The sequence below is a fragment of the Colossoma macropomum genome, unplaced genomic scaffold (assembly GCF_904425465.1).
Source record: "Colossoma macropomum unplaced genomic scaffold, Colossoma_macropomum, whole genome shotgun sequence".
NCBI classification, from domain to species: Eukaryota; Metazoa; Chordata; class Actinopteri; order Characiformes; family Serrasalmidae; genus Colossoma; species Colossoma macropomum.
Window position 1 is genome coordinate 8,093,261 of NW_023494803.1, and position 24,379 is coordinate 8,117,639.

The following is a 24,379-nucleotide window of genomic DNA, read 5'->3' on the forward strand; positions in this document are numbered from 1 at the left end:
TGACATAAGTTGTTTATTAATATTCAAGTGTTGCTTTATAAATGTGCTGATCAGTGCTTTTGCATTTTTTTATGAAGGCCCTGTGTATGTAGTCTATAAGTGTTGCCAAAATCACTCTGTATCACTCTGTAAAAGTTTGTATTTCACAACACAAGATTTCCTTTTACTTATAGATATTTTCGGGTATAATTTATATTCATACTGAAAAATCCGTGGATCCACATGAAATATGTTACATTAACACAAATACAAAACATTTTACTTACTTGGGGCAAGAATATCAGTGTAATGCATTTTAATTATGTGGATCTGAAGTACACAGTAGAATCAAGTAAATTCAATGCAACACTTTTATCAGTACAGCATGGCATTATGGCAACAATACAGTATAAGTGAATAGAATAAGAAAATAAAAAGAAAAAAAAATGTCCTCTTACATTTCACATTGCTGTTAAGCTCATAAACATAAAAAAATAAAAGTGTAAAAACAACACAAGATTTTTTAATTTATAAATAATGTAGGGCACAAGCACAGCAGGAGAAGAGACAATAGAAATTTATATTCAACAGTCTTGATTTCAGCTCTAGTTATGCCTCATTGAACATCCTTGTTGTGCTACAAGAAACACATTAATCTTTTTGTGTTTATTCTGTGTGTGTTCATAGTGTGTGCTTCATCACTGTTTGAATGTTTTTCAGGGTCCATGCACTGGGAACCAGCAGAGTCTGGCACATAGTCGCCTGTGGGACGCTGTGGTGGGCTTCTTGCACGTCTTTGCCCACATGCAGATGAAACTATCTCAGGTTTGCAAGAGCAAAAGACCCCAAAACAAGTCTTACGAGGCAGAATATAGGCTCTCTGAATCACTGGATGTGTTGAAACTCATTTCATATGAAATCACTTAAATTAATTTTAAGCGTTGTTGATTTAGCATAAAAACACTTCTTAATAAAGTAAAACTGTTATACTATATAAAACATATATGTGACAATGTGGCATAAAGACACTTGATTAATTAAATATTTACTGAACATATTTGAGGTGACTGTATTATGCTGTTTCCAGGATTCCAGTCAGATTGAGCTGCTGAAGGAACTGATGGATCTACTTAAAGACATGGTGGTGATGCTGCTGTCTTTGCTAGAAGGTTAGAACTATATTTCAAGAATTTGGTTTTCTATTCCTGAAACGTCACGGGAACAGCTCTGCTCACTTTTTTAATGAGTGAATTTAATTGTCGTTATTTTATTCTTTTTATCAACCACTTAGAAATAAACAAAAATCATCTAGTAACTTTAATGACTTCAATAACTTGCACATGTAAAGAAGATGGCTCTTCAAGGGTTCCTAAGTAAAGAAAATGGTTCTATATAGAACCATGAACACTCATAGAACCCTTTGCATGATTAAAGGATTCTTTGGATCATGAAATGGTTCTTCAGATTGATGGAGAATGTGCTGGTTCTATATAAAACCTTTGTGAAAAGGGTTCTATATAGCACCAAAAGGGTTCTTCTATTGTTACAAGCTTGACATTTTTACAATAGCAGAACCCTTTTGGGTTTTTCAAAAAGTTTCTTTATGGAAGCATCTACAGCACATTCTCCATCAGTCTGAAGAACCATCTCATGAAGCAAAGGACCCTTTAGTTATGCAAAGGGCATTTATGGTTCTATATATAGAACCATTTTCTTTACTAAAGAACCATTGAAGAACCTTCTTTTTTAAGAGTGTAGTAATAAAAGCTGATAATGAGTGAAGTGAGGGACAAAAGGACTGCCCAATTAACATTAATTATAACATAATAACATGACTGGTTCATGAACAACAACATCTCCTGCACACTTTAAATTGTGTTATTGTTACCTGTTCTAGGAAATGTGGTAAATGGGACAATTGGCAAGCAGATGGTAGACATGCTGGTGGAATCATCCAGCAACGTTGAGATGATCCTCAAGTTTTTCGATATGTTCCTGAAGCTCAAAGACCTCGTGTCTTCCGACTCCTTCAAAGAATATGACCCAGATGGGCATGGGCTCATCTCCAAGAAGGACTTCCAGAGGGCCATGGAGGGCTACAAGCGCTACACGCTATCTGAGATAGAGTTTCTCCTGTCGTGCGTGGAGATGAACGAAAACAAGCTCTTGGATTACCGGGCCTTCGTGAGCCGCTTTCATGAACCAGCCAAAGACATCGGCTTCAACGTGGCGGTTCTCCTGACCAACCTGTCCGAGCACATGCCTCATGACACTCGGCTGCAGAACTTTCTTGAGGTGGCTGAAAGTGTGCTGAGGTACTTCCAGCCTCACCTGGGCAGGATCGAGATAATGGGCAGCGGGAAGCGTATCGAGAGGGTCTACTTTGAGATTAGTGAATCGAGCCGCATGCAGTGGGAGAAACCACAGGTAATGAACGATGATTTCTTAAAGGTACAGTGCCAGGCAAAAATTTTAACGTATGTTTTGCAGAATCTTATACTAAAATACAGTAAGACAAATATAATTAAACTCATTGGTAATGTCTCCTCTTCTTTTCTTAATTAAAAGTCATTTCAGGACATCATGACAAAGGCCCAATTCCACTTCACCCCTTGCCCCTAGCACTTAGCCCTACCCCTCCGTTTTGCGCTTTCACATCTAGGGGTAGGGTGTCCCAATTTTTGTTGAGATGGGGGGGTAGGGTGAAGTGTTGGGGCTACAAAGAAAAGAAAAAGAAAAACTGGCAAGCGACCAAAGAAACCCACAAATGTGAGATTTTTCTCTGTTAAAAATGATAATAACCATTATATTACCTTAGTTTAATGTTGTTTCATTATGGTCCTTTTCTTCATAACAAGCATAAAAATCACTAGTAGTATGCTAATGTCTCAGTAGCTAGCGAGCTAAAATTCCCGTTCCACCTTAAATGGTGCTGCAGTTACGTTCTGACACCTCAGGCATCAGAGCTGCTGCACCATTTAAGGTGGAGCAGGAAAATTCGAACAACTGACTTCAGCTTCATATCACTGAAGAATTAGGGGTGGGCGATAATAAATAATTGTCTCATCCTCATCATTGAAGGCATATGATTCCCTAAATGCAACTAAAGCCCAGCAGTGAGGTTACTGAACTTTACCCTCTGCTGTCACTGCAGACTGGCAGGCTCATCTACAGAGCAGCGCTAGTAGCCTGTTAATGAAGTAGTGCTCTTTTTTATTTGAGGGTCCCATTTCATAAGGAAAGATTTCAACCACTACCCCTTCTAACTCAGTTCCAAGGGGCAAGGTGATGAATGAAAACAAGGGTAGGGGTAAAAATAAGAAATGGGATTGGGCCAAAGTATGTAGCAGGAAAGGTGCTGTGGAAGGTAGAAATTTTAATGTTATTTGGAAAGGACGATAGTTGGCTTAGTGAATAGTACTGCACAAATGCCTTGTTGTTGCACTTAATTTCTAACAACATATTGTTTTTTGATATTTTTAATGACCCAGGTGAAGGAGAGCAAGCGCCAGTTCATCTTTGACATGGTGAATGAGGGAGGAGAGAAAGAGAAGATGGAGTTGTTCGTTAACTTCTGTGAGGACACCATCTTTGAGATGCAGCTGGCCTCTCAGATCTCTGGCTCTGACCGTGGGGAGGAGGCCAAGGGGATAGAAAAGAATGGAACGGAGGAAAGAAAAGAGAAGGATGGAAATGTCTGTGAAGAAAAAGGCGACGCTGAAAAGCCAAGAGGCTTTTTCTCATCTTTCTCTTCAAAGATGAAATACATCCTCCTGGCCCCTCTATATGGCTTGATGATGATCCTTTCTCTCCTCTCAGTAAAGAACTTGAGGAAGTGGATGAAAAAGACGACCGTGAGGGGCTTATTATTGGCCATCTTTTTCTTTTTCCAGAATGTTCTAAAAGGCGTTGTTCATATAATTTTAGGCATCATTTGCTTCTTCATCAATCTGCTCTACCTCGTCTTTCTGAGCGGATGGATTATTGAAGTTGCCAAAGAGACGAAATTCTCTGAACTCTTTGGCAGTTTACAGGACCCCACCCTGGATGAGGTCACAGGGGTCAACGAGGGCGTCACTGAGGTACTGGGTCAGACACACACCCTCTCATCTCAGGATGTACTGAGGGCGGTGAGCCTCAATTTGTCAGCCGTGTCCAGAAACCCTCAGCTGCTTACTGATATATTCGGCCTCCAGCTGAGAAAGAAAGGAGGGCATTATACTTTGCTGACCAGAGAGTCAAGTGAAAGCCTCAGCGACCTGGTCAATCCCTCCAAATTCCAGGTTTTATACTTTTGTCAATGTTTATAGACCAAAACTCTGCTAATTAATCTGTCAGTTGAGCTCTACAGTGTGTGAATTTTGAGTTTTCTGTGTGTGATATGTGACAGCAGGTCGTTGTGTCTGAGGAAGATTTGGAGGAGCAAGAGAAGCAGTCCGAGACTGAAAAGGCTGAGTAAGTACATTTGGTGGAATACATTATGTTTTTTACAAGCTTTCATGGCATGTATGACAAACATTCATGCCTGAGGATTTTTCTCCCCAGTTTCATGAAGAGTGGATTTACACCTTATTTAGAATCAGTCTTTTTTTGCCCCAACTGTCCAAAAAAAAGTCTCAACTGCAGCATTAGATCAGTTTTGATTTCATTTTAGTTGCTCCTCAGTTTTTTGATTTTACTGTTCAGAAAAAAACGTTTTTATTGAGCAAAAATGAAAAATGTGTCTTTTTTTTAGAAGAGAGGAAGATGAGAAGAAGGATACGAGGAAGGAGCAGAAGCCCAGAAGAAGAATCAGGAAAGCCAGCTCGCACAAGGCAGTGGAGCCAGATGTTCAGGAATCAGCTGCTTGGAAAATGATCTGCTCTCGGAAGACTAAACTGCTCGTAAGGCGGCTATTTATCACCCTTTTTGTTTTTCTTTCTTGTGGTCTTTTCCATTCTTATTTTTATTTCTGTTCTCTCTCACTCTCCCACTTCGTCTGGCATTTTTTTTCACAGACTCTTGGCTCATATATGTGAAATATCTGATATGTCATAACTAGTATGTCTGTTTTCCACAGAATTATTTTGCCAGGAATTTCTACAACATGCGAGTGCTAGCGCTGTGTGTGGCTTTCACCATCAATTTCATCCTTCTGTTCTACAAGGTGAAACATATGTACACCTTAGCCTTCTATTTACATGCAATCATATTGAATCAACCTTCTTTTAGAGTAAAATCTGTACATTGAGTGATAATAAAGAATGAATCTGTTCTATTACACATTACTGAGTGATAATGTGTGGAGAGGAATTCATGTCAAATTGAAAGGCAGTCACTACAGTGGAAAAATGTGAATCACTTGTGACATCACTTTACCAATTACCAGAATTGTGTTGTTTTACCATCGTTTGACCTCTTCACAGAAAAAACAATGCATGATGATTTGCATGAAAAAAATAAAATGCTGAATTTGTGTCAGAATTGAACGCAATCCACTTTAAAATGTAATGAAAGCATGACTTGCTTTTCACTGTGTAGTACTTTGAAAGGATTTTCGGTAACACTTTCTATGAATGTCACCTTTATAAGCATCTATGAACACATTCATAACATGTTATAATGCATTCATAAGACATTATAAACATAGCTATAAATATTTATAAAAATGCATTATACGTTATAGCCATGTTTATCATGCATTATGAATTGTTAACACAATAGATTATAAGTACTGATCATAACAAATTATAAGAGCTCATAAGTTGTATTTGTCCGCTCTAAGTAAAGTGAAGCGTACTGTACTAAAGCCTCCTCCAGTGTTAAGAGTGAGGCTTCAAGTTGAAGTATTTACTGAAGGATTTACTGAAACACTAAAACATACACAGTAAAGCACATTACAGGCTTCAAATGTCAGATTTTAAACTAGGGCTGCCATCAGTGTTTTACCCAGTGTGGGAAAGGTAATGTACACCACCGTTAGCTTGGTATTTGTCTTTATGCTCTCCAAGCTGGGACTGACTTCTTTGGCACTGACATTATAACATGTTATTAACACTATTTATAATGCATTATAGTAACAATTCATAATGTATAATAAACATGGCTATAAAGTGTCATTCTTATTTATAAATATTTATAACCATGTTTATAATGCCTTATGAATACATTATAACATGTTATAAATGTGTTTATAGATGCTTACAAAGGTGACATTCATAGAAAGTGTTACCGGATTTTCTTCGTTGAAGTACAGTCATATCAGTTAAAACAGTAAAAATACAGTGCACACATTACTTTCCCATAGGTGACGTGAAATGAAAAGCAAAACCCCCGTTACAGTGTTTTCATGTCTCTTAACCTCTTTTTTGTACTTCATTGAAATACAACCAACACAGTGAAATGCCATTCAGGCATAAGACTGCATTTACACAGTAATGTGGAAAACAGGCCAAAATGATAAGTAAAAGATCCATTACATTGATTTAACATTGTTTTAACATTATTCAACCTCATATCTCTACTTTTGCCGTTTTTCAGTTTTTGATATCATTTGAAAATGCCTGTTGCTCTTTACATTGTGTGTAAACTTAATGATGAATGGACCAAAAGAAATGGCCCAAAATGACTTGGGGGAAAAAAGTCTGGTTCCATTTACATTAAAAGTAAAGTAGCTTTTTTCCTTCTCCTGTAAAGTTACCATTTTGGAGATACGAGGCTTTTTTGGATTGTATTCAACTCTGACATGAATTCAACATTTAAAATGCAAATCATCATGCATTGTTTTTCAGTAAAGAGGTCAAGCGACGTGGAAACAATGTAAAAGAGGTTTTGTTTTTCATTTTTTCACATATTCTGCGTGTCACTATTAAAAAATAATGTCATATGTGCATTGAATTTCACGTTTTTCCACTGCAGTGATTGCATTTCAGTTTTCTCTCCATAGATAAAGTGTGCTAATTAACTGAAATTGTATCATTGTATTCTGGATATACTCAGACACTTTATTAGAAACCACTACCTTATAGCACCATCTTGCTTCTTGCTACCATGTCAGTGTTGCTGCTGTGCTGAGAATGGTCTACCACCCAAATAATATCTGGACAGCAACAGCCCTGTGATCAGAAACAGACCAACAGCAACAACAGATGGGCTACAGTCTGTAATTATACAGCTATATAATGGAGCTCATAAAGTGGACTATTAGTGAAGGGTTGGTGTTTCTAACAAAATGGACAGTGAGTGTGGCTTCTGTCTGTACCAGGTGTCCTCCAACGAAGCTGATGGTGGAACTGAGGAACGTGTGACTGATCTCAGAGAAGAGAATGGAGGGGCTGTGTGTTTTGTCCTGGGGGAAAGCGGTTACATGGAGCCTGTTCTCCGCTGTCTAGCTGTCTTACACACTCTTATTGCTTTCTGTTCTATCATTGGCTACTACTGTCTGAAGGCAAGTCTGGTTTTGCAGATATATGCAAGCTGCACATGTTCACTCACATATTAAACCTTTATCTTCTGGCAGCTTTGCAGTAATGGATTTGGTTCTGTTATTCCAGCACACCTGCGCCAGTTAATCAGCACTCTACAAAAGTTGATTACCTCGCTCCAGGTGTGTGTGGAGCTCGAATAGAACAAAGGTGTAGAGAACAAAGTGTGGCTCCTTGAGGACTGAATCCTTGAACAGCTCTGGTGTGGTGAATTCATAAAGTAACTCCATCAGTTTGTGACTCCCTGGAATGATGCCCACCTTTACAATATGGCTTTGAACTGAGGGGGCTGAGACCCAAGATCAGTTTCCTTATGAGCATTAGTCATGCTTGCTAGTGTTACTCAATGCTGAGTGAAAACACTTTATTTGAAGGTTTCAACTTGAAAGTGAATTCCACTGATTTTTCAAAAGTGCTGCATAATTAAATTGTTATGATGTAAAGTCATTTAAAGTGGTTTCATGCGAAATGCGCCATTCTAGAGAAACTCACACAGTCGGAGTTATTCACAGTGGTGGGGATAGGAACCAGACGTCTAAGTAGTTTAATGCCTCTTAGTAGGTTAAGCTCCCTCATAGAAAGTTATTACACCAAATATTTATGCAAACACTGCCTGATGCCTGAAGCATTGCTTTACAATAGTTTGTAATAAAGTTTCGGTCCTAAAACATATTTTTAAAAATACGTTGATGGTAGAGAGGAGCAGGCAGGATATTATAAAGAAAATAATCCTCAAAGAAAACTTATTTTTTCATCTTTACCACTATTTTACCATTATCGGCATAACTTTTAAAAACTCAGAAGACACATGTAGGTTTACTGGTCATTTGAGATAGTAAATAAAATAGTTATATTTGTGTTGTAGACATGGTGACCCCTGGTTCCCATCACCACCATTGTAATTAAATCTGAGTCTGTAAGTTTCTCTACAGTGAAACATCTCACATCATTTCACATCAAACCACTCTGAATGAGTTTGTTTAAATTTCACCGACTGATTTATGCGGATATTTTGATGCCACTGCCTGTGGTTGTCTACGCTGCATCTGGCAGTCAAACTATAAGTAGACAGAATTACTTTACTTATCCATGGGGGGATATGTGTGTTTTGTTTTACAGCAACATAAATATTTCGCTGTTGTCGGAAGAAAACCTTGTATCTCCAAAATGATAACTTTACAGGAGAAGGAAAAAACATACTTTACATTTTAATGTAAGTCAGTGGAAACAGAATTTTTTCCAAGTCATTTTGGTTCATTTCTTTTAGTCCATTCATCATGAAATTTACACACAATCTAATAGGCAACAGGTTTTTAAAAACGTCAAAAATAGAGATTTTTGACGTTTTCTTCCAACAGCAGCGATATACTGTTTAAATATATACACATTTAGAAATAAACATATAAATGAATGTATAAATTAAAAAGGGCTGTCCAGCAATTCAAGTAATTTATCACAATTAATTGCATTATTTTCTGCGTAACCACAAGTTATACAAAACTACATTCGTCTTATTTGCTCAAATTTTAGCCAATAGGATTAGCTCAATAGTATTACTTTCAATTAATTTATTAACATTGTTTTCTTGAGTTTTTATCTTCACATGAACCTGATCTTGAAAATCACATGAATATCCATAGGGTAAATGCAGGTCCACCTTCAGGGGACCATTCAGTGGGGCAATGCCCCCACCATCTGATCTTCATGCCCTACTAAACCCACTACTTATGCATGCTTCTGTAGTGGCAGGCAGCAGAAACAAGTGAAACACACATGATTAACATAGGAGGGTTTGAATGCATCTCTCTGTATTGGCTGTATTATGGGGATGCGCTGTATGTTGTGATGAGATAAATCAGCATATTTCCTAAATAAATGGACTTTTGGTGTGAATGTGGCTCTATTGTTGAGTCTGTCTTGAATGTGTTGCTATAGATCAACTGTACATTTATTGCCCCAAATTTTAGCCATTTTCTTCGTTTGCTGTTTAAGTCTGAGCCTCTCTCACATGAATCAGATTTCACACACACACACATATATACACACACACACACACACACACACATATACACATAAACACAACTACACATATTCTATATATTTATGTTTTGTAGCTGTTTGCTGTATGTGTCTCTCAGGTTCCCTTAGTGATCTTTAAGCGGGAGAAGGAACTGGCACGCAAGATGGAGTTTGATGGTGTCTATGTGACAAAGCAACCTTCTGAAGATGATATCAAAGGCCAGTGGGACAGACTGGTCATTAACACTCCGTAAGTGCCTGTGACTGCGTTACAAACCTGCCGTAAGTGTTGTTCATCTTCCTACAGCAGAAATAAACCTGCTCTGTTTTGTCATTTCTCAGGTCTTATCCAAGTAATTACTGGGATAAATTTGTGAAGAGAAAGGTACAGATTTAAGCACAGTATTTCAGTAAAATGCCAGTGTTGAATTAACACTAATCTGTTTGCGTTAAATTTAACACTGCATGAATCAAGCCTAGATGATCACTGTAAGAGTTAAAGGGTAAAGATTCTGCATAATTAAATTATTAACTTATAAACAAAGACATTCAGAGTGGTTTATTATGAAATCCCCTACTTTAGAGACACTTGCAGACTCAATATTTTTCACAGCAGTGGTGATAAGAACCAGACAGCTGTAGCATTTACTACCTCTAAAAGCCGTGGTTATGGATACACTACCTGATGCCTGAGACATTGTTTTATAATAGATTTAAGATAAGCCTTTGACCTAAGATATATTTTTTCAGTCCATTCATAGTGGAGAGGTACATACAGGGTGTTGTCAGTCAAAACAAGCCCAAGTTATTTAACATTATTTTTATCATGTTTAGGCTCACTGTTTATTTCTAATAACAGATAAAATTTCTACATTTGTGTTGTGGACTGTGCAAGCTCTGGTTCCTCTTACCACTATTGTATAGAAATGCTGGTAAGTTTCTCTACAGTGAACCATTTCACACTAAAACCACTCAGACTGGCTCAGTGATTGAATTATGCAGAAATTGTAAAAATGTGTTTGCATGTGTAATTATATGCTTATAGAGGAATTTTGGGTGTGTTACTACATTAATACGCTTAATACACTCATTGATGACCATACCAGTCGAAGTCCGGGCATGTTTGAATGTATATTTTCATAAATTTGAACACATTTGATCTTAAGGCTTGTGCTTAAATGCTTGTGATTTCTAATATGAATAGTGAAGTTGATGCCTGTGTCTGGATTTATTTCCAAAAAAAATTCATTTAAAACCTGTTTGCCTACCAACAAGTGATTTTAAGTAGCCAACAAAGTCTTAGCATATGTGTATCTTCTTCAGTCCTGTTGGAAAAGCGTACCAGACGGCTCCTCATGAAACTGCTTGTGAGAATGCCGACCAGTACCATGAAGCATGCACGCTGCTGAGAGATGCGTGCCTGCATGCTGGAGCTTAACAACACATCAGTGTGGGTTGACAAGAAGCAGTAAGAATGCTTGTGTCAAAACCACCAGTATTTTGTGATCAAGGAAATAGTAGTGGGTGATGTACCAGTTGGAATTCTTAATTAAAAAAAAAGTTTCTTCAGCATCATACAAATAAGTCTGTTAAGAATGTATTTACAGTGTAAAGCACACTAATGCGAGCCCCTTGCATGAATGGATAAGTCAGGCGCCTTTCAGTAATCACTCATCTCCCACTGTGTAGTCAGTTACAGTCTGAGTTGAAGTTAGTCCAGATTGTTATTGAGGCAGCGAACGTTAGAGAGACATAAAGCATAAGGAAGGAACCAGTCTCTTGGGGTAATGAAGAGCCTGTGGTCCACTAGCCCTGCCTGCAGTGCACTTCTATATATATATATGTGTGTGTGTGTGTGTGTGTGTGTGTGTGTGTGTGTAATTGGTGACAAAACAGTTCGTAGGAAAAAAGTTTTTAAAAAGTGGAATTGTATAAATATTAGGATTAGATGTAGTTAGTATCGGTACTAGTGCTCTGTATCGGGCAGTACTTGAGGAACAGGTATTGGTATCAGATGGGGAAAAGTGGTATCAATGCATCCCTGGTTATATCTTCTCTGAATGATTACTTTCATGTGCTTCTGCATGTGATACACTGTGCAAAATGCTATTTTTTATGTGCGGAATGTGGCAGGTGATGGCTAAGTACGGTGAATTGTACGGCTCCGCTCGGATTAGTGAGCTGCTGGGTTTGGATAAAACGGCGCTGGACTTTAGCTCTGAGGCACAGGACAGGAGGACACCATCCCGTGAGAGTCTCATCAGTGCTCTGTGGGTTTCTGTGCATGAGTGATACTAATATCATTTTTACTGTTGACTAGACCTATACGCTTTTGTTGTTTTTAATACAAAATGCTTTTAAATTAAACTTATATATATATAACATTTTTTATTACGTAACTATTTATTTATTTATTTGATTATATAAGTACTTTCATAGGAATGTATTATAGACTGTACACACAACAATCACTTTTAAGTCACATCACAATAAAATATCTCCCTTTCTACTTTTGACTTTTGACTTTAGACATTCTCTGCTTGTTTTCATGAGCTTTGAATGAGATATAATGAAATAAAATGCAAGGAGAGGTGTTTCAAAGCGCATACACCTTAGGGAGCATAAGAGGGTTAGCTTTAATCTGTAACCTCACTTTAGAAGTCTGGAAAAAATGCCTTTTCTTTGATTGGGTATAAAGAGTCAAACACTTTATCCCAGTGAAAGCAGCTGTAATGAAAATATCTGAGAGATCAGAGAAAGATCAAGTGTATTTCTACCCAGCATACACCTGAACCATGACTCAGTGAAAGGTCTGTATTAGCAAACGCCTGAATTGAGGCTTAGTTAAAGAACAGTATTAGGCCTAAATGATAAACATTGTAAGCCTGCTCTATTTTTACATGGTATTTTCCCCGGCATCTAAAAGGCATTTAGAGATTTATGATGCGTTACTTTCTTGTACCAGAGGATGGCACTGGTGCTTAGTGTGGAGCTCTCAGTGTTTTTCACTGACATACTGCTGTTGTGTGATTTCAGATTGAGTACTATTGATATGAAATATCAAGTATGGAAACTAGGAGTGGTGTTCACCGACAATGTGAGTTCATTTTTCATCGCAAAACTTCAGCTAGATTTCTTTAATAATAGTATGTCAGTACTCTCAATTTGGCCTTTCTCATTCTATTTCTTTTCTTTCTGTCTCTCTTTTTCTCTCTCTCTCCCTCACTCTGGCTGTCTGTCTGTGTATCTCTCTCTGCATCACCTCTCAGTCCTTCTTGTACCTTGCCTGGTACATGCTGCTGTCAGTCCTAGGTCACTATAATAATTTCTTCTTCGCTGCACATCTGTTGGACATTGCCATGGGCTTCAAAACGCTACGCACCATTCTGTCATCTGTCACTCACAATGGCAAACAGGTACGTTACCTCAACCATGTGTGCTTAGATATGTTTGTATGTGTGTACAGTCACCATCCATCACTATGCATTAGCTTCTGGACTTCTGCTAAGGTCTGTGTTTCAGGCAGATGATGGCTGGTCCCTGCCTGACATTATACTAAATTCCTTACCTCTTATTGACGTCCTCGTGGCAATCATGGATTTAATTTGCATTCTTTTTAAATAATCTTTGACACACGTCTGGCATTACATCAAAAATATCCAGCCTAGAGCAGCTTTGAGGTCAGAAGCCATTGATGAAGGGCTAGAGGACAAACTATGCATCAACAAATGTCTTACAGTTACAGTCACTAAATGTACACCAGCATGGTGGAGCTACAAAAGATGGGTTTCTAATAAAATTGACAGTGTATCTATGACATAAACGCTCTTGTTGGTGTTTTAGTTGGTGTTGACTGTAGGACTCCTGGCTGTGGTGGTGTATCTCTACACTGTAGTGGCCTTCAACTTCTTCCGCAAGTTTTACAACAAAAGCGACGATGGGGAATCTGTGGACATGAAGTGTGACGACATGCTGACGGTAGGTTCGCTTTTTCTTTCTCTCTGTCACTGTTCTCAGTGAACCCAGCCATCATGAGCTCCACAGAGATGATCCTGGATTCAGTGCAGCATCACTGTGGAGTCGTGTAGAGCGGGTCTAATTGGCCCTGCACACCATGCATGAAAGGAGGAAGAAGACAAGAAATCCTGCCTCGGTGCATCGCTTCGATTATGTGATTTGCTAGGAAAAAATAAAAACTGCATTTAAGTCATGCTTCTCCTTACTTAGGTTATATTGCAGGACAGGTGTCTGTCCAGGTAATACAGTCTCTTGAGTAAAAATCTATTTTTCACAGCTTTTCCCTTACACCATATTACTGTCCAAAGCAAACCATGTATTTTTACTTTTGTTGATTTTTATTTTTGTACACAATTTCAACACACCAGCTGTCCTTATGTTTTGTGAACATTTCATGATGATTGGGCTAATAGAAATGCTCCCAAATCACTCGGAATAAAACCTCTTAACATTAACTTACATTAAAAGGCAAGAGCCTTTTTGCCCTCTCCTGTGAAGTTCCTATTTTGGAGATACTTGGTTTTCTTTGGACAGTGTCGATATATAGATGATCAGCTAAGACATGTTTAGTGTCTGAAGTTTGTCTCTTTAGTATTACATAAGAAGCTACAAGGCTAATGTAGCTAACACATACATTTATTCATCATGCAAGCTACTTGCCTTAATCATCACACACAAAAATGGACAACATGCAGTCTTGGCTGGTTGCTGCTACTGTTTTTAGCTACGCAGTTTACTTTTCTCCCTCCACAATGGTGATAGAAATTTTGTGAATCCTTTAGAATCCTCTGAATTTTACATAAATCTGACTTAAAATGTGATGAGATCTTCAGCTGGTCCAATAGCAGCAAAACATCCCCAAAACATGATACTGCCACCACCGTGTTTACACCATTCACCTGACAATGGACTTGTGAAGTCCAACCTCTTCCAGCCTGGTCATCATCGACAGCTCTGTTTCTAAAATCCTCTGAAATCTTCTTTGATCTGGGCTTGGCATGCGCTCACACTTTGATATTGTAGACTCTGATTGTTGTTTTATAAATAGGGCAGGGTCACCCACTCTCACTCTTGACTGTCATCCAGTTGAATGAACCTCCTGGCCCTGATTATCCCCTATACCAAACTGATAATTCTAGAGGTTTAGTTTTGCCCACAGAGACATTTTATGTTGGATCACTTTTTTCAATAAATGTATAAAAAAGTAAATAATTGTAAAATTCTAAAATTCTAAAAGTATAATTGTTTGTATTATTTGTTTTGCTGGGTTGGATTTATCTATTGTTACTGTTAAGAGTTTATATCAGATTTATGTTGAAATGTATTACTACATAGATTTATGTAGAATTCTAAAGGGTTCAGGATCTGGAGCACCACTTTAGATAACAGCTTGTCATACAGAGTCAGAAACCATATAATCAAGTCTATTTGAGATTACTTAACAGCTCAGCAAGGTCTGAGGGAGTGTGGGATGATCTAGACATGAAGTTAGCCACATTAGCCTCATAGCTGCAGCACAGACCTGAAGAGGAAAACATTGTGTGCCAAACATGATTTTGCTAATCAAAATACATTTCACCTTAAGGGAGAAAATGTGTACATTTTTAGTTTTTTTTTGCTGAACTATTCCTTTAAGGTTCTTCTCATCCTCTCTGAACCGGGCTTTGGTCTATAGGTCATTTGTGGATAGGGTAATAATGCACATGTACCCACAGATAGGCTAATAATGTGCATGCTAAGCTCCTTTGGATCTTGCCAAATGCCAAAGGAAAGGGCATGGGATTACAGTTATCTGATTCACTCAATGGCAGACGGCTTACTGGCTTGATGTGTGTTCTTGTGTGTGTGTTCAGTGTTACATGTTCCACATGTACGTTGGGGTCCGAGCTGGAGGAGGGATCGGTGATGAAATCGAGGACCCAGCAGGAGATGAGTTTGAGTTCTACCATGTCATCTTTGACATCACCTTCTTCTTCTTTGTCATTGTTATCCTCCTGGCCATCATTCAGGGTGAGGTTAACGCAGGGACCCTCTGCTTTAGGACTTTGTATTGCCTAGAGCAGGGGTCGGCAACATGCGGCTCCAGAGCCACATGCAACTCTTTTACTGTCCTGTTGCAGCTCCACAGAATTTGATTTTTAGGTAAAATAAAAAAAATCCTCCTTTGCAGTAAAATAAAGCTCTGCTGATCGTTCAACACAGTTTTAGCAATAAATGTTCAGCCTTGCGACCGGAAGGTCGCCGGTTCGATCCCCTGAGCCAACAGTACATGACTGAGGTGCCCTTGAGCGAGGCGCCTAACCCCCAACTGCTCCTCATGTGCTGCAGATAGGGCTACCAGGGTCACCATAACAACACAGACAACAATCTCGCCTAGTTAGTGGCTAACAAAAAGGCAAAGAGAAAGATTTAAGATGAACATCCATAATTTGGAGACAAATTGACTTATTTGCATTTATAATCACTCCAGCTGGTTTCCTGATACGTTTAATCTGCAATGAGAAACTGTCAAACACTAAAAAATCGCAAAGCTGAGGTCAGTTTCTTATTAGAATTTTCCTGTTCCCCATTAAATGGCGCAGCAGTTACATTCTGGCGCCTCAGATACCATTTAAGGTGGAACGGGCCAGTTCAAACAAGAAGCTTTGAATGAGAAGCGACTTCAGCCTCGTAAAAAGTCGAATGTTAAGAGACATTTTACAAGAAACTATTCTACTTTTGCGGAGAAGTTTCCTGACTGAGATGTGAGAAAAGCCGCTATAGCTGAGCTAAAACTTTAAGCAGAGCAAAATAAGTTTTTTAATATAAAATTTCTTAGCCTATACTAGTACATTAGCATGTACTGAGACATATTTACAGCGACGATGGTAAAATGGACATAAAATGTTGTGTATATCCATAGAGGTTAACTCCTTAACCAGGGCTGTTCAGCAGAGGAATCAACAAACTCTGCTGGACCAAGGCTCTCCAGGACTACAACTGATTATCCCTGCTTTAAAGTCTAGTCTTACTATTCAGTAACTAGTATGAATGATTAGATAACTGCATTAGCACTAATTGGTGTAATAGATTGATCTGACAGTACCTGATAGCGAATTCTGATGTATATGTCTTGGTTTGCTAGTTAAACCTACCAGTAGTCTCAGCTGTAAGGTGTACGATGATGTCATCAAGAACTCCCATGGCATCTTTCACAGTAAGGAGCAAATCACTGGACCAGAAAAAGCCCAAGTGACTGTGTCTGTGCCCCAAAAGGAATAAGAAAGATTCTGCTGAAGTGTTTTAAACGGCATCCATTGCAATTTTGAATGGAATCCAAAGAGCTTTTTTCAGTCCTTTACCATTTTACCAGCACTAATCCCCAAACTCCCATATAGAACGTATGAGATTAGATTAATGAAAACAGAAATGGATAAAAGTCTGCTAAGGATTATTTAATGCCTCTTACATTCACATTAAAGTCAGCATAAAGACATAAACGTTGCATATAAATGCGTGTCTCCCTTATGACAGACTATTTTAGTTTTATCGCACATTCACTCTTTCTGAGTTTCACTTCTCTCATGGCCATGTCCTCATGTGCATTCACACTCTCATGTTTTGGCAGGTCTGATCATTGATGCCTTTGGAGAGTTGAGAGACCAACAAGAGCAGGTGAAAGAGGACATGGAGGTAAGAATCAGATGCTTACCATGGAGAACATATGACTCAAAAGTCTAATTTCATTGTAAACTATCTAGACAGATACCGAAGTGTTTAAGCCCTGTGTGGTGTTGTTGTGTTTGTTACTCAGTGGTCTGGTGGACCCACCTCATTGTTTTTTAAATCAATACAGCCATAACAATTCATGCATAAATACCAGATGTTCAATATATCACAAGTGTCCAGGGTAGGGTTCTCCTTTAGCAGCTGTAGCCAGTCAGCAGCCCGTCCATGTTGTCCACCCTCACACACACACACACACACACACACACACACAATAACAGCAGGCCATGTAGGAGGAGAACAGGGTGAAGGGACACAGCACCTCCACACTTTTACTCCCCACGGGTTCACCCCAACACCACGTGTAATATAAGTGTGTGGGGGGTTTACAGTGTGAAGACACTGAAAATGTGTTATTTTATATGTTCTTCACAGAAAATAAGCAAAGGCCAAGACATCTGAGGTTGAAATAATAATAAATAATATATTTTTTTCTTTTGGTAAACATTGAAAATGGGTCTCACAGGGCCCAACACCAAACAAGGGTTAAGAAAACTTTCCTCATTTTACAGGAATCTAACCAACTCTTTTGTTAAAGTTCATTCACAGAGTTTTTCCTTAGCCTTCATGAGGTCCTATTGCTGCTATGATTGGTGGAGTGCAGCAAACTGAAAAGTACCAGTCTAAAGTTTGGACACACCTGATTAAATGTTGTTTGAATGTATGCAGTCTTGGACATTTTGGTGTAAAGACTTATGCTTGAATGATTGCAACTTGTTTCTACGTCAATTATAAAGAGTAAAGTGAAGTAAAAAGCAAATTTTTCTGATAGTGGTCATTTCATATGTGTTATTTCACAGTTTTGTTGTGCTCACTATTAGTCTGTGGACAGTAATAAGCATAAAGAGCAAGTCCTTATTTAAGTAGGTAGGTCCACGCTTTTGACTGGTGCTGTATCCTGATTTGATTACTAGTTTCAACATCAGCAATAATTACCGCTTGCTCCCTGCACAGGGATTGCCATTATGGTTCTGCTGCTCCCTATTTATTCATTGTCTTCATTGTTTATGACCTCTTTTCAGACTTAAGTAGATTTCTCTGTGACACATGGCAGTCTCATTTCTGTTCATTCTCTTCGCTAGAGGTCTACAAGGGTGGCGGTGGGGGGGGTTGATTCTCAACTGAAAATCTTTTTCTTCTCTTTTTTTTTAGTCGGCTATCAGGCTTAAGCTGTTTCTGGGAAACTGGCGCTAAGAATTTTATCAATTTCATTGGTAGTGGGTCATTCCCTCTCTGTTTGCACCAGGAACATGATTTCTGTTCTGATTCTCTCTGCAGACTAAGTGCTTTATCTGTGGCATTGGGAGTGAGTACTTTGATGCTGTGCCCCATGGCTTTGAGTCTCACACTCTACAAGAACACAACCTGGCCAACTATTTGTGAGTATTGCTTCAGACACTCTTCATATATAATGTATGTGTAATACCAGTGGCATAAGTATTTATGATTGGAGTGGGACAGTAATGGAACAGTGCTAGCATACATGTCAGTTACATTAGTGTTAGTAACAAAGGTATTGGGACACCTACACATTACACCTACAGAAGCTGTTATAACATTCCATTCTAAATCCATAGGCGTGAATAAGGAGTTGGTCTTCCTTTTGCAGCTATAACAGCTTCCACTCTTCTGTGAAGCTTTCTACAAGATTTTGGAGAGTGTCTGTGGGAATTTTTGCTCATTCACCTAGACGAACATTTGTGAGGTCAGACACTGATGTTGGACAAGAGGGCCTGGCTAACAATCTCCGTTCTAGTTCATCCCAAAGGTGTTGATGGGGTTGAAGTCAGGGCTTTGTGAGGGTCAGTCAAATTCTTCCACACCAAGCCATGCCATTATGGACCTGAAATGAACAGAAAAGGTTCTTCCCCAAACTATTCCCACAAGGTTGGAAGCATACAACTGTCCAAAATGTCTTGGTCTGCTGAAGCATTAAGATTTCCCTTTACTGGTACTAAGGGGCCTAGACCAACCCCTGAAAAACTGCCCCATAGCATCATCCCTCCTCCACAAAACTTTACCAGAGTCATCCATCAGACTGCCAGATAGAGAACATTCATTACTCCATAGAACACACTCTAGAGTCCATTGGTGGTGTGTTTTCCACCACTCTATCCAATTCTTGGCATTTTCATTGGTGTTGTAAGGCTTGCATGCAGCTCCTCGGCCATGGAAACCCATGCCATGAAGCTCTCAATGTACAGTTTTGTGTTTATGTTAATGCCAGAGGAGGTTTGGAACTCTGCAGTTAATATATTGGCAGGGTGTTGGCGACTTTTATGCACTATGCACCTCAGCACTTACTGACCCACTTTACATCGTCTGACACTGCATGGCTGAGTTGCTGTGGTTCCATAAACGCTTCCATTTTTCAATAATACCACTCACAGCTGATCATAGAATATCTAGGAGGGAAGAAATTACACAAACTGACGTGTTTTTGATTGGTGGCTATTACAGTGCCATGCTCAAATTCAGTGAGCTCTTTAGAACGACCAAGTCTTTTACAAATGTTTGTGCTTGATTTTATACATCTTTGGCAATGGGACTGAATGAAATACCTGAATTCAGTGATTAAGAGGTGTGTCCCAATACTTTTGTCCATATAGCCTAGTACTGGAAGAATGAAATCTCTTCTTTCCAACACTGGAGCTCATGCTGGCGTATGACATTACATATTAAGACCTTGGATGCCAAAGCTGTGCAAAGACCAGTAGTTAGGGAGAATGCAAACACTGCATTGTTTGCGGTTGGTCCAGAGGTTAAGAAGTTCTAATAATTCAATCCCCTCATGAAGCTATGCAGGAAATTTATTCCAGAAAAACAGCCCCTAGCCAGGCAAATGTTCTTGACTTGTAAGTTAATGAATGTGTCTTGTACGTTTGTCCGAGTTTTATGTGATTTCTTGCCTGCAGGTTCTTCGTGATGTACCTCATCAATAAAGATGTGACAGAACACACAGGACAGGTACGTCCAGAGCTCTGAGCCATCCGTCACACCCGTGTAAACTTCACAAAAGGAATCCTCTTAGCTACAGCGGCATGACTCTTACAAGACACGAATAATAACACTGCAAATGAGGTCTGTCAGTCAGCGCATGGTTTAAAGAACGTCTCTGTTATTGTTTAGCGAAAAGGCCTATTGATTTTTGGATCAAGCAAACGTTGATCTAATAGGCTCTGTTCTTAGGGATGATCTTTCAGTTAATGCCATTTTTTCTTGCAAAGCCTTACAAAGCCTGTTGAGCAGAACAGCAGCCATGCAAAAAAAACCTTGACAACTTAAGACCTTATCATTTTACTCACTGCTTGATGTGCACAGACTGTAGCCCATCTGTCTCTGCGCGATTTATGAGCCGCCCTGTACTCCATTCATCATTGGTCAGTTTCTGACCACAGGAGGTTAGTTTAGCGGATATTATTGGGATGTTGTATTATTATCCAGCAAAGAGCAGCTCTGTGGTCAGAAACTGGCAATTGATGAATGTATAGACGATGGTCAACACAAAAACTGTAGACTCTAACTGTGCACCAACAAGGTGGAGCTACAAGGAAGAGGTTTCTAAACCTCATGACATTCCTTCCTTTCCAACAGGAGTCATACGTATGGAAGATGTACCAGGAGCGCTGCTGGGAATTTTTTCCTGTCGGAGATTGCTTCCGTAAACAGTATGAAGAGCAGCTCAGTAAGGAGATTCCCTAAATATTCAGACATAAAGAACTATCCTTATAGATTTGCTGAGGAACGGCCATCAGACGTGGTAAAATACTTCTATAATTCTCACACTGTGCAGACGGAAAAGCTGTTCTCTGTATTCAAAAGGAATTTATTGCATGCTGTATTTCTCCACATTGACTACTGTTTTATTGTTGATTCATAAGTGCATTGCATAGATGCCTTTTTAAATTTTTCTTCTGCTTTTGCATTGTTTTTCTTCATGTATGAACAAAGACAAACCTTTAAACATGGATGTTTTTCATTATGAACACTGCAGAACATTCAGTGTTTGTTCATTTGTGAGTTTTGTTGTCTGTTGTAATGCCTTCAACTAGTCTGGTTTCTCCGTCTCTGCCCGCACCTCTAGAATGTCCATGCTGTCTGTCTGAATCAGTAATAAGCTTACCAGTCAAAAAATGAGTCACCTGTGACTGAAACTTACCTAATAGTGTGTAATACCTCCACGAGCACGAATAACAGCTGCGATTCAATTTGGCATGGACTGGACAAGTTTCTGGATGTAGACGACATCAATATTCAGCTGCTCTTGCATCAAAAAACTGAGCAGTTCGGCCAGATTTTGTGGTGCCTTCCCTGGCGTATTACTTGTTGTTCCGTGTAGTCCCAGAGATTTTCAAGAGGATTCAAACCTGGGGATTTTGTGGCCCAGTCCAGATGTGTGAATGCTCCTGAATTGTGTCTTTTCGCCCACTGTAACCTGGCAACTTTGTGAGTAGAAGTGAACAAAAGGCCTCTTGAAGCAATTCTTGCCTGGAAGCGAAGCGAGTTTTATTCCCAAGCCGTGAAACACGCCAGCGGTCCCTGTGGGTCAGTTTTGTCTTTTGTCCACAATTCTGACTGGAAACTGAGATTTTTGCCACTGCTGATCGACCTGTATGACCATATGTTTTGATACACCTGCAAATCCAGCTACTTCCTGCACACCATGGTCTTTAGCACGCTCTTTAACACATTTTTCACACATTGAACAAGGCATTTACAGGACTGTACCACCTCTTCTCAATATATGAATACCATCGTACACCCAGCAGGTATTCACAGCCCGATCGTCCTCGTGCAACGCCATCTGCAGGAGCCTGAAGTTAATACCACCTTAAATCCTACCTACCATCTACTATCTCTTCGCTCATTTAACATCACAGCTTCTAATCCAGACACAGACATGGGTGTTCTCAATCCAGTCTGAGTAATCCAACCGTCTAGCATGCTTCTTTCTGCTTGCTTTATGTCTTTGATTTGGACAGCCAAACAAATCAGCTAATCCTCTATCAAGTTTATAGAGTTTCATGTAATTAAGCTATGAAAAATATCAGTTTAAGTATAGATTTCTGCAAGCAAGCAAGACCTCATTCATAGGAAGCCACCTTCTTATAATTCCGCAACCTTTTTGGGGAACCAAGATTAGCAGAAACACATTTGTATACCCATGACTTTGATATCTGATACTTTTCTGACATCTGTATAGGTAAAGAAGATAAAAAAGATCACATTTGAATTTTCTCCACCTCTGGCAGAAACAAAGTCCGCTTCAGTTGAATGCTCATGAACTCCTAGTCTGATAGACTGTTTCCTTTTGGAGACAGATAGACGGAGATAGGGAGGAGGTTCTTTTGTATTCAAAATGAAATGGATTTGCCTGTTAGTGTTTCTCTGCCTCAGTCTTCTTCTCATCTTTTTTTTCTGGCTGTCTCTCACCTTCTTACTTACTTTTTCTATGATCCTGGCCTACACTGTTAAAAAAGGTTCTTTAAGGGTTCTTTGGTAAAGAAAATGGTTCTATATAGAACCATGAACACTCAAGGAACCCTTTGCATGATTAAAGGATTCTTTGCATCATGTATCAGGTATCTTCGGATTGATGGACAGTGTGCATGAATGTGCTGTAGACGGTTCTGTATAGAAGCTTTTTGAAAACGGTTCTAAATAGCATCCAAAAGGGTTCTTCTATTCTTACAATCTTGATATTATGGCAATTGAAGAACCCTTTTGGATGCTAAATAGAGCCATTTTCAAAAAGGTTCTGTTTAGAACCATCAACAGCACATTTTCCATCAATCTGAAGAACCTGTTCATGATAAAGAACGCTTTAATCATGCAAAGTGTTCCTTGAGTATTCATGTTTTTATATAGGACCATTTTCTTTACTAAAGAATCCTTGAAGGGCCATCTTTTTAAGAGTGACTCAGGTTTTTCAAATTGCCCAGTTTCTACATTATTCTTCTATTTTATCAATTTCTGTTTATTTATAAATAAACAATTTATTTTTATTTTTCTATTTTTTCCATGTCCATGTCCATGTATAGCATTTGTATGGATTTATGAACCAAAACAGTTAATAAACAGTTAATTAAGAGTTAATTTTTACATGAACGTCTTTATTCTTTATTGCTCAGAATTAAATAGGGTTTTTTGTTGCTGTGATAAGACTGATATAAGTGATCTCTGTTCTGATTGGCTGCCCTAAATTGTTACCTTAGGACTGAACTAATCAGGGACGTCTGAGAAGTAAACTTCAGCTGCTCTTTTTTGACATGTGGACGCTTTGAAAGGCTGCAATAATCCATTTGCTTCCTGACAGCCAGTGACAGCAGATCGATTAATCATTTGTCCAATCACTCTGCTACAGACTGTCTGCAGGAACAAACCTCTTTATCACTTCAGAGGGAATGAGCAGAGCTGAACTGATGTAGACTGAATGGATAGTCATACAATACTCTGAGAAATTTTTTTACAGCTATTGATCTGAGCAGTAAGGTTTTTTGTTGTTTTGTTTTAGTAAAAATACTAGTGTTAGAAAAAAAAACAAAATGACTACAAAAAGTGTTGATTTTATGCATGTCAGTGTGGCTGTTTAACTGTTTGGCTAATCAGTGCTTCATTGAATTAAATGTAATGCTGGTGAATTTAACCCCTTAAAATTCCAGGCTTATTACATACTAAGGCTTATTATTCAATAATTACAGGGACTCCAATGCAAACTGGTTGAGCCATTCTTAGATTATAGAGGTGCGGAATAAAACTTTGGGCCTGCCTGTGTGCCCTGCATGCCCAAGTTGATGACTCCTTTGTGGTAAAATGAAGCTCTGCTGATCGTTTTAACACAGTTTTAACAATAAATGGTCTTAAAGACTAGAGTTAATGTAGCTTATGTCTGCTAATTCACCAGCTTTTAACCATGAAGTTTGGCATGCATACTGCAATGCAGACAACAGTCTCGCCTAGCTAGTAGCTAATGAAACGACAGAGAGAAAGATTTAAGACAAACATCGATAATTTGGAGATGAATGGACTTGTTTGCGTCTATAATCACTCCAGCTGGTTTCCTGATATGTTTAATCTGCACCGAGAAACTGTCAAACTCTAAAAAGTCGCAAAGCTTCTCGTTCCCCAGCTTCTTG

At 38.9% G+C, this 24,379-nt stretch overlaps 1 protein-coding gene across 1 annotated transcript in view; it reads left to right on the forward strand.

The window, feature by feature from the left end:
* Positions 1 to 20,998, forward strand: part of ryr2b (ryanodine receptor 2b (cardiac)) — a 78,377-nt gene extending 57,379 nt beyond the window's left edge. The window contains 19 exon segments of the mRNA XM_036594153.1: positions 700 to 804; positions 1,067 to 1,148; positions 1,877 to 2,406; positions 3,471 to 4,262; positions 4,370 to 4,434; positions 4,715 to 4,862; positions 5,039 to 5,125; positions 7,223 to 7,405; positions 9,581 to 9,711; positions 9,804 to 9,846; positions 11,595 to 11,731; positions 12,498 to 12,558; positions 12,731 to 12,877; positions 13,305 to 13,439; positions 15,332 to 15,488; positions 17,086 to 17,150; positions 18,522 to 18,622; positions 20,159 to 20,210; positions 20,838 to 20,998. Of these exon segments, the coding sequence (XP_036450046.1) occupies positions 700 to 804; positions 1,067 to 1,148; positions 1,877 to 2,406; positions 3,471 to 4,262; positions 4,370 to 4,434; positions 4,715 to 4,862; positions 5,039 to 5,125; positions 7,223 to 7,405; positions 9,581 to 9,711; positions 9,804 to 9,846; positions 11,595 to 11,731; positions 12,498 to 12,558; positions 12,731 to 12,877; positions 13,305 to 13,439; positions 15,332 to 15,488; positions 17,086 to 17,150; positions 18,522 to 18,622; positions 20,159 to 20,210; positions 20,838 to 20,945 (3,129 nt within the window). The 3' untranslated portion in view covers positions 20,946 to 20,998.
* Positions 20,999 to 24,379: the final 3,381 nt, after the last annotated feature.